Source organism: Rutidosis leptorrhynchoides, chromosome 1 (genome assembly GCF_046630445.1).
Source record: "Rutidosis leptorrhynchoides isolate AG116_Rl617_1_P2 chromosome 1, CSIRO_AGI_Rlap_v1, whole genome shotgun sequence".
Lineage (NCBI taxonomy): Eukaryota > Viridiplantae > Streptophyta > Magnoliopsida > Asterales > Asteraceae > Rutidosis > Rutidosis leptorrhynchoides.
In genome coordinates this window covers 711,598,719-711,609,948 of record NC_092333.1, presented here as the reverse complement: position 1 = coordinate 711,609,948, position 11,230 = coordinate 711,598,719, and the positions used below count along the sequence as shown (strand labels likewise).

At 37.2% G+C, this 11,230-nt stretch overlaps 2 protein-coding genes across 2 annotated transcripts; one reads left to right on the top strand and one right to left on the bottom strand.

The window, feature by feature from the left end:
• Positions 1 to 7,354: 7,354 nt before the first annotated feature.
• LOC139854072 (putative F-box protein At5g55150) lies at positions 7,355 to 8,494 on the bottom strand. Its single transcript, XM_071843399.1, has one exon. The coding sequence runs from the start codon at positions 8,492 to 8,494 to the stop codon at positions 7,355 to 7,357; it is 1,140 nt and encodes a 379-aa protein (XP_071699500.1).
• A 985-nt stretch (positions 8,495 to 9,479) lies between these two features.
• LOC139854066 (uncharacterized) lies at positions 9,480 to 10,301 on the top strand. Its single transcript, XM_071843390.1, has one exon. It carries the CDS (start codon positions 9,480 to 9,482, stop codon positions 10,299 to 10,301), a length of 822 nt encoding a protein of 273 aa, XP_071699491.1.
• The last annotated feature ends 929 nt before the right edge of the window (positions 10,302 to 11,230 follow it).

The following is an 11,230-nucleotide window of genomic DNA, read 5'->3' as shown; positions in this document are numbered from 1 at the left end:
GTTGACTTATAACAACACACCAAGACTCTCAAGTGCAAATTTCTACCCGTTTTGCACTTGACCAAAACTTGACACAAGTAAAAAATTCATAATCACTAATAGCTAGTGATTATGCCTCTAATACCCAAATATACACAATATCAAGTACTAACATACTTACTTCACATAATTAGTAACACAAAACACCATTTGACCTATTTCAAGGTCAACACCCATGTTTGGGTTAACACTTGCCCAAACAACAACATAATCACCACTACACAAGTGTACTAGTGATTATGCCAAAATTTCAAGACTCAACATAATCAAAATTCGCCATTAAACCCTAACCAACAACATTAGGATTTACATACCCAAATTACACAAAAAACCCAAATTTCACAAGAAGTGAGATTTTTAACCCATTTACAACCCAAACCTTAACCCTAAATCAAATAAACACAAAAGGCACAATTTTAGGGCTTTACCTTAGTGCAAAACCAATCTACGTTGCTGCAACACTAGGTATTGGGTTCCAATTTGAGATGATCTAGCCTCCTTATTCACTAATTTGAGCTTCCTCTGTCTAGAACTTTCTCACACTAGAATTGGGGTTGTTTCTTGAAGATGGAAAATGGAGAAAGTGAACTCCAGATCGGGATTTACCCCAAAAACTCATTCATGCATAATTGTTCAGAAGTCCCCAAATTTGTAATACTTACAAAACAGTCCCTGGTCTGCTAGCTCATCGGCGAGGCGCGCACAATACCGCGCAACGTGAAGTAAAGCGTGCCAGCCAGGCAGAGGCTTACATGAACGTGTCTAGAAATAATGAAAGTTTAAATGTGTTTATATAGGGGTGAAAAATTTGATTAAAAAGAAAAAAAAAATATACAATAAAAATATTCAAACGGAGAAATATATAAAGTTAACCATAAATTAACTTGGCTTCAACGTCGAAATTGTGATGGTGGGCCACCGATGCCGGTAAAGCACACCGGCGCGGTGTCGTTAAATTGATGTCTCCGACGTCGTTGAGCCAAAACGGTGGGAATAAGGAGAAAATGGCCAAAATACACTTTTTTCAAAGTCTTAATGTCAATATACACACCATTAGGTCGACCATCAATTTGGTAGACCACCCTGTTATCTTGGTCGACCACCTCATTTGCAAGGTGGTCGACCATATTGACTTTAGAGAATGGTCGACTGCAATGTTATACATGGTTGACTATGTAGTCGACCAAGGATAAACATTGGGTGACTAAACTATAGGTCGTACCAAACTATAGGTCGTCTACAATACAAACACACATTTATTTCATATCAAATAACAATACGAACACACATTTAGTCTTCAAACATAACATTGATCAGTTACCACATTACGTTATCCCTAGGTATGGCTTGCGATTGACCATGTTCCGGCAAGCTGAGAGAATTTAATAGCTTTGTAAGCAACATTCGAAAATGTAGTGGATATAAGGGTCTTTCTATAGCGTCTTGCATCCTATTAAAAATGATGTTTCCAACATCAAATGGTGTACTATACATGATCCAATAAATAATTAGTGCCTCTATAACTTACACATCATCATCATCGCACGCATTTTCTCGACAAGTTATGTTGCTCTGGACAACTCTATAAATTTGCTTTGCTCGAGAATTTAGTCGATACACTATAATGGTTCAAATGGTGGGGATTATTTTGAAGATTATAAGCTTGTGGCTCTCCCTAGAGGTTTATCCGAACATCATCCTATTATATTTCCAAATAATTTATTAGATTTTCGTCCGTTAACGTTTAAAATTTTCAATTCTTGGATGAATCATGATGATTTTGATAATGTTGTTAATGTGGCGGCTAATGAAGTCATGGGAAATCAGGTAGTTCATTTTAATGATAAGTTGAAACACATTAAAAACACCATCAAATCATGGGATCTCTATTTAAGAATTAATCGTACTTCATGTAAAGTTACAGTTAATTCTCGGATAAATGATATTGTGGGCAATTGAATGCAGGGAATATAACTGACGTTTATTGTTAGAACGAGCTAGTTTGCTGTAGGAAATGTCTAGCATTTGCAAGGATGAAGAGATGGATATTATTATAAAAGGAAGGGTTAAATGGGATGCTGGAGGCGATGAAAATACCAAGTTTTTTCATGGTGTTTTAAAGCAACGACGACACAATCAAATGGTGAGGGGTATTATGGTAAATGGCAATTGGGTCACAGATGCAACGATAATCAAGACATAATTTTTCAAGTTCTATAAGTCAAAATTTTCTCATGATCAGTTGGTTTGGTCTCCACTAAGTTTCGTACCGCAATCGGTTCTTAATGTAGACGAGGCTTCAGCGATCAAACTAGTTGTTTCGGAATCTGAAATTTAGGATGCAGTTTGGGATTGTGGTAGTGATAAAGCTACGGGTCCGTACGGGTTTGATTTTGCTTTCATCAAAAAATACTGGAATATCTTGAAAACAGATTTATGTGAGGCAATTTTTGTTGCTTTTCATGATAAAAGGATACCGAAGGGGTCTTCATCAGCAATCATAACGTTGATCCCGCAAGTGTCCAACCCTACTTTCATTAAAGATTATAGGCCGATTTCATTGGTTGGTCTTGTCTACAAGATAATCTCGAAGGTGTTAACTAACAGAATAGTCAAAGTGATCGACAAGGTTACATCAAAGGAGCAACCGACTTTTATATCTGGAAGACAAATTTTGGATAGACCGTTGATTTCAAATGAAATTATGGAGTGGTATAAGAAGGAGAAACAAAAACAGTTGATTTCAAAAAGGCATACAATTCCGTTAAGTGGAATTTTTTGGATTTTATGCTTGCAAAGTTGGGTTTTGGTTTGGTGTAGCGATCGTGGATAAAGATGTGCCTTTACGCTACATGTTCAAAGAGGTTTAAGGCAAGGTGACCCGCTGAGTCCTCTTTTATTTCTGATAATTATGGAAGGACTGCATTTATTGAACCAAGAAAGTATATCGGCCGGTAAACTTTACAGGGTTGTATTTGGTCATAGTCTGGTTAATATATCACATTTGTTTTATGCGGAAGATGTTATATTCCTCTCTAAATGGAGCATTGCGAATATGATGCATTGATGCAAGTTTTAAATGACTTTTATGGTTTATCGGGTCTGAGAATTAATAAAACACCCCATTAAGATTCATTAACGGTGCATTAACCATCAGGTCCCATAGTAACGGTACTCCCTCTAAATGAGACGTTTTCAAAAGTATTAGCATTTATTATTATTTAAAAAGGTTGACTCATAAACGTAAATCCCGTTAAATAGTTACAAACCATAAGTCATGTGATAATAAATAGTAATAATAAGTTTAAAAGTTTAAATGCGAATAAACAAATGTCTGAATGAAAGTTGGACTTCAGTTGCAATAATGCATGCGACCTCTAAGCAAACAGCGGAAGCAAATCATCTAGCTTCAACAGTTTCCGGTTACGTATCATATAAATAGTCCGTTAATGACCAAATAGAGTTCCGTAAAACACAAAGCAAGTAATGTATGCCTATGGTGCTTTACGTGTCAGTAGGTAAGGTTCATACCATTCTAGAAACCTAGGCCATATGGTCTACACATTTTCATAAACACGTTTTACAATCACACATTGCACATAACAGTTTCAGCTCGAGCATCAGTTTTGTAAATTCTACCATTTATTCTAGAAAAATGAAAAAAAAAAAATATAAGACCAGTAGGAGGTGGTCAAGGAAATTCCAAAGTTTCACCTGTAAAAAGGTCTAAATATTTTGTGTAGCCAATTTATACAGTTCTGCCTCAGAAGTCTGGTGTTCTGATTTGGACAGATTCTAGACTAAGCATGTTATGACCCTTATAGCACTTAATGCATCAAGTTTCAAAAGTTTACATACATTAACAATATGTTCCATAACATGTAAATATTCATTTTCCATAATGGAAAGTCTCAAAATAACATCCAATTCATGTTATGCCATTTTCTGTACACTCGAGACAGATTCGGTCCAAGTTCGAGTGTTCATTTTCGCATGCGATTATCTCAAGATGTATAAAACATTCAAGACACTATCCTACATAAAAATTGATTTAATAAACATAAAGTTTCCAGATTTCAAAATATTTAGTCCCAGAAGTCATTTAAAATTGCCTTTTAGATCTGTTTTCAAATGCATTCGACAATAAACGTTACCAATTTTCAATCAAGCATAATGGGTGACTTATGTATCCGATTCATGTGATATCCTAGTGTAATTTGCATTATTTTTAACAAGCTACCTGTTAATGACAATAAAACAATTCAATTCTCATGTCAACATTCCAGCGAACTGATTTACACAACATTCAAATAGAAAATTTTAACCGGTCATAACTTACAAATCGTACAACGAAAACATGCGATTCTTACACGAAAAGTTATTATTTTTTCGAGAGAAATTCATCTAGATACATATCAAATACAGAAAATTTGTCTAAAATATCAGTAGCATGCAATACAAATTCGGGATTTAACATAAACACATCAACCGAACAAATTATCGAATATAATCATGCATACAATCAAGGACTAGAGCAATACACACTAAATACATATGTAATCATAAAAAAACTGAATTTAAAAGCTAGGGTTTTGGAGATTATACATCTAAAGATTAAATTTCTTATACCAAATCGTAGAGAATGATAGGGGGAACATTTTCAATCAAACAAACACTAGCTAAAAATAAAAAATTAATAATGATCTAGGGTTGAAAGTGGTCGACGATTGGGAGGAAGGAGGAAGAGAGTTGCTGCGTTTTTTTTTTTTTTTTTTAATTTTAATTAGGTTATGGGATAGTAATTTGCATACAGTTGTTTTAATTTAGATTAAGTTAGAGCCTAATAGCTAAAGGATCACTTGTAACCAATCAAGAACCCAAAATAAATCCAAGGGAACCCCCATTATAGGCCATTCAGTCGATGGGTGCCCCATGGGGTGTCCATGGGCTTGTTTTGCTTAGTAGTTCACTGAGTATGGCTCGTTTCTAATTGCCGTTAACCGAAATCGAATTCCCGGAACGTTAATCGTTCGTTTAAACAAATCCACGAGGTTTAATTTACTAATACAACTAATAAATTAAATATATTTTAAAAACATAATAATTATATAAATAATAATTATAAGTAAGTTGTTACTCCGTATTTGTTTTGTCTCAGATGTTTTCCTGGTTTTCATCAACCCTTCGAATTTCAAAGTACTTCTAAACCGAAGCGTTTTCTTATTGAATATGCATCACATATTATCATATATCCTCTAAGAACTAAGCATGAATTCACATAATTCAACACGTAAAGTTCAAGTAATCACTGATAATTATTCTTTAACGTATTTAAAAAACTTCGGCGTAGGAAAATCGTATGATTTGACTAACGATCGTCTAGTATTTAACGAAAGTTTTAACAGAACAGCTCGGCTTGTTACAATTAATGTGTTGAAGTCATGGTTTTTTGGAGTGGGAGTGATAGATATTGAAATTGACCGAATGTTGCGGCAATCAGGTTGTAGTAAAGGTTCATTACCTTACGCATATTTGGGTTTGACGGTAGGTGGTTCAATGAACCGTGTTTCAAATTGGGATGATTCGGTGAATCGATACACGAAAAAATTGTCAACATGGAAGGCGAATTTACTCTCAATTCAATTGGAGGTCGCTTAACTCTCATTAAGGCGGTACTTGGGAGTTTGGACATTTGTCTATTTTCTCTTTATAAATGTCCGAACACGGTTATCGATAAACTTGAAAGTTTACGTGCTAGATTTTTCTGGGGAAGTTCCAATAATGATTCAAAAATTAATTGGATTCGGTGGGAACAAGTGATGGCTTTTCGTGAATGTGGTGGGTTGAGTATTGGTAGTCTTCGAGAATTTAATACCGCATTGCTATTTAAGTGGATCTGGATATTTTTCACATGTGGGCATGCAATGTGGGTTTCCGTTATTCGCGCTATTTATGGTGAGGATGTCATATATCGGTCAATGTCCTATTGGGAATAGCACATGGTCATGTATTGTTCGTTGCTTTTTAAAAGCACAACAATGTAATTTTATTCCTAATAACATGTTGCGGGTGAAGATAGAAAATGGTCAATCGGTAACATTTTGGACGGATAATTGAAAAGTTAATGGAACGCTAAAATCAAAATTTGGTAGGTTATTCCATCTTGCTAGTGATAAAGATTGTACAGTGGCAGATATGTTTCATGAGGGGTCTTGGCGTTAGAATTGGGCTATCGTGAGCACGGGCGGTTTTATTTAGGGGCAAGCGGGGGCAGCCGCCCCTAGTGGATTTGCAATTTTCAGTGTAAAATTTTTGGATTTTTCGACTTTGCCCCCGGTGGATTTTTTTTTTGCTCCAAAACCTACATATTTTGACCCGAAACCTTCAGATTTTGCCCAAAAATCTCCAAATTTTACCCCAAAACCTTCAAATTTTGCCCACAAACCTTCAAATTTTGTCCAAAAACCTCCATAATTTTGCCTAAAAAACCTCTTTTTTTGTCCCAAAACCTCCATATTTTGCTCAAAAAATTGCTACGGTTTTAAAAATTTTTTTGCCCCCACTGAAAAAAAATCCTGGTACTGCCACTGATCGTGAGCTGTTGGAAACTTTACAAGCCCAAATTGGCGATGTTGCTATCTTAGATGTTCGTGATTCATGGGACTGGTCGATTGGTGTTGATAACTCATTCCAGGTAAACAAAACTCCTGCTCACATTGATGAAGGGTGTTTGCCGATTTCTAATCATGTAACAAGGTAGTCAAAGTTGGTTTCTAGAAAGGTGAACATCTTAATTTTGAGAATTGCTTGGTATCGTCGTACCTCTAAACTAAATTTATCGAAAAGGGGCTTAGAAATACAAAGGATAGATTGCGTGTTATGTTACCATAGAGTTGAAAGTATCGATCACGTGTTTTTCCGTGTCCATTGGCGATGTCGCTATGGCTCAAAATTAAGATATGGTTAGATATGCAAGCTCCCACTTTTGACTCTTGGCATGACTGCATGATTTGGTTCGATGCTTTGCAAATAAACTCGTAAAAAAAAGGATGTCATATACATTATGTTTGTTATGTAAAGCATTCACGTATACGCTAGTGTTCATAACAGGTCAACTTATAAAAGCCTAGAGATTGCAAATTATTGAAGCAATGGTGGGTCCAATTAACACTACAGAAAAGAAATCTCCATTGATTAACTAAATATATACTCCAACAAACACTTGATTAAGAAAGGTTCATCAAACAAACATATATTACTTTATGAGTAACTCTCAGATCGATAAAACTTATTCCAACGCTAAAATAAATTTAAGTTAGACGGGAGGTTGAAGCCAGATTGGTGGGGCTAAGTGACTACGCGACTCTCCCTCAAAGTGAGGTTCAACGGTCCCGCTAGACATATGGTACACCCCCATATCTCTCCCTCCGCCCTTAAAGCTCACAGCATATAACTCAAAAACATCATCAGTAAAATATATGCAATTCCCCTTTATTATCGACTCCTCCTCCTCCATAAAAAACGATTGACTATATCCAACAAACAAAGCTTTTGTACCCAAATCCTTTACTTCTGACCATTCTTCACTATCTAAATCATACTTGAAAATCCGAAAACTCGTCGTCTTGTAAATTTCATCACATAACTCATCCTCGCTATTATCATACATTCCCTCCCTGATAACCACCAACAACACGTTTTCTTCCCATCCACCCACAATATACGCTCCCCCGAGCCATTTATGAACAAAATATCCGTTACGCCATTCCCCATAAAGATCTTTGGGCAGCGTTGTAACAGTTACGATTGTTGGATTCTCTTCAAGAACATCACAAGCTTGGATCTGGTGGTTACAACCAAAACTATAAATACGACCCTTGTGATACGCGATATCTAAAAACATCTGATCCCAACCATTAACGATAGCTGTCCACTTTTCATCTTCGTACCGACAAAACCCTAGCTTTCCTGAACATCCCCACAACACCACCACCAACGATAATGAATCGACAAGGACGAGCTTCCTGAAACCTATATACCACTTTGAAGTGCTTGCAAATTCTGGAAAGGTGTAGATGATTGGAAGATTGATGATTTGACGGGTGAATGGATTTATGAGTTTTGTAACGAAATCGTCTCCAACAGTTAAGATCCACCCACCGGAAGACATACATATCTTACCACTTGCTTCAGGTAGCCGTATCTTACTGATGCTCTTGCTTGAGAGACTAAACACTTCTCGAACATCATCTTCTTTTTCCTCCGCTCTAATTAGAGACGGAAACCGGTTCAGTAATTTTCGGATGTACTTTTTGTTGGGGAAATACTTTTTCCGAACATGTTCCTCTTTTTTGTCTGCAAGCAATAGACACGGAAAACGTGAAGGAACTCCATTGGGGTAGGAGTCGTGATGGTTAGGTGAACGAACAGCAGCAGGAACCCTCTTGGAATCCATCGAAATCATGATTTGTGAATGAATGAAACCTAAATATCGATCGTATTATATACACGAAGCAAGATTTTAAGAAGGAATAAAATCTTAGATATCGTGTATATATATGCACGTATAGATTCTTTGTCCAGTAAGGTTTACCAAAGTTGGAAAAGAAACTTTAAATTGAATTGTTATTCGGTTTCTGTTTCTAATTTGGCTTTTTTAGTAGAAAAATAGGACTTTATATTATATTACTCCTTATCCCCTCCCCTTCCCTTCTATACATAATGTTGGGTCAAATTATGACGTTGTGGAGTTGACCGAGAATACAGGATATGGCCAAGTAAATTGAACGTGTGAAGGATGAAAGCATGGAATAATGATCCAAGTTTTTAGGATTCAGTTGTTATCTTATTTAGCTTTAAATAGTTGTACTTTGTAGCTCTCTTCAATTCAGTATTGCAACGTTTTTCATTCAAAGAAATACAACAGAAAATTGCCCCAAACTTCATCTTGTACATCGATTATATTTTTGGTTTTATGTATTACATCTCACAATTGGTATCCAGAGCTAACCTGGTTGTATGCCAAAATACATAAAAACTGAAGATATGTCGATCATAGCTCATACAGCAAAAGAAGGTTCCGTTCCATTCCAATGTCCTATTTTAACATCAACAAATTATACAACCTGGGCAATTCGCATGGAAGCCATTCTCGACGCTCATGGGTTATGGGATTCGGTAGAACCACAGGCCGGGGTGGATGTGGACGAGAAGAAAAGCAAGTCAGCTAGGGCTTTCATATTTCAGGCTGTACCAGAAGATGTGTTGTTACAGATCTCAAAGAATAAGACGGCGAAGGACGTTTAGGAATCAATGAAGACGCGATACCTCGGTGCTGAGCGTGTGCAAAAGGCAAGACTGCACACTCTGAAGAGTGAATTCGAGGGTTTACGAATGAAAGACAGCGAATCAGTTGATGATTTGCAGGGAAACTCAGTGGTATGATTTCTAAATACAACAGTTTGAGAGCCACTCTCGAAGATAGTATGCTCGTGAGAAAGTTACTCGATTCGGTGCCCGACAAATACCTCCAACTGGTGGCATCTATTAAGCAGTATTCGGATATTGATAAGATGCCATTTGAGGAAGCTATTGGTAGGCTGAAAGCCTATGAAGATCGTTTGAAACTTCGTGCAAATGGTACGAACACCACTGAAAACAGTTTACTTCTTGTGAAGGGAGAGACGTCTTCATCACAAAAGAATTCAAGGGGTGGTTCAAACTCAGGAGGTAGAGGGCGCAGTTCAAATCACTTTGATCGGGGTGGTCGAAGTGGTAGTCGAGGCAGAGGTCGTGGCAGAAACAATCGTGGCGGTTACAATGGGCAGCGAGATAATGGGGGTAATTATCATCGGCCGAAAGATAAGAAACACATTAAGTGTTTCAACTGTGAGAAGTATGGACATTACGCGTCCGAATGCAAGGGTCAGAATGACAAGAATGATGAAACAAATCAAACCACAACACAAGAAGAGGAGCATACTCTTTTACTTACGGTATGCGGAGAAGAAAATAATTCACTCATCTTATTAAATGAAGAAAAGGTATTTCCAAATATGTATGAAGATAGTGGTGACACGACAAAGAAAGTATGGTATTTGGATAACGGTGCGAGTAATCACATGACTAATTTGAAGTCAGCCTTCGCTGAATTAGACGAGAACAAGATTGGTCAAGTAGGATTTGGAGATGGATCAAAAGTTACCATCGCAGGAAAGGTACTATATTGGTGGACTGTAAAGATGGAAGTCAATTGTTGGTGACTGATGTCTACTATATTCCAGCCTTGAGAAGCAACATCATCGGCCTTGGTCAATTAACAGAGATTGGCTATAGGATCGAAATGGTGGGCGAGCATTTGAAGGTCCATAATGAAAATGACCAGCTAATTTTAAAGGTACAACGATCTCAAAACCATTTGTATAAAATAGCTCTTAATGTATCGAAACCCGTATGCTTGATGGCAAATATAGAAAATGATGTATGGTTGTGGCATGCACGACTCGGACACATAAACTTTCGTGTCATTGAGTCAATGGTTCAAGAGGAACTAGTGCGGGGTGTACCAAGGGTGAAACATCCATCACAGGTTTGTGAAGGGTGCATGATTGGGAAGCAACCAAAGAAACCGTTTCCAAAAGAAGCCCGATGGCGAGCCGAAAGACCACTCGAACAAGTGTACGCTGACCTCTGTGGGCCGATCACACCAGCGAAACTTGGAGGTAATCGATATTTTCTATTGATTGTTGATGATTATAGTCGCTATATGTGGGGATTTATGTTGAAAACTAAAGTTGAAGCCTTTGAAAAGTTTGTGTCGTTTAAAAAAAAAGTTGAACAGGAAACGTCCTTAAAGCTAACCGGGTTGCGTACTGACCGAGGTGGGGAGTTCACCTCCAAACTGTTTTCTGATTTTTGTGAACAGGAAGGTATAAGAAGACAACTAACGGCGCCATATTCACCACCACAAAATGGCGTCGTTAAGAGAAGAAACCGTACCGTTATGGAGGCAACCCGATCAATGCTTAAGACAATGGAAGTACCGGACGAATTATGGGGAGAAGCGGTTCGTCACTCAGTTTATGTATTAAATAGGCTTCCAACAAAAGGTGTAAAGCAAATGACACCTTATGAGGCATTAAAGGGGAACAAACCGACACTTCAACATGTGAAGGTATTTGGGTGTGCCGGA

Excerpts from the sequence above, each read along its gene's own strand:
- LOC139854072 (XM_071843399.1), bottom strand. The coding sequence starts at position 8,494 with ATGGATTCCAAGAGGGTTCCTGCTGCTGTTCGTTCACCTAACCATCAC.
- LOC139854066 (XM_071843390.1), top strand. The coding sequence starts at position 9,480 with ATGATTTCTAAATACAACAGTTTGAGAGCCACTCTCGAAGATAGTATG.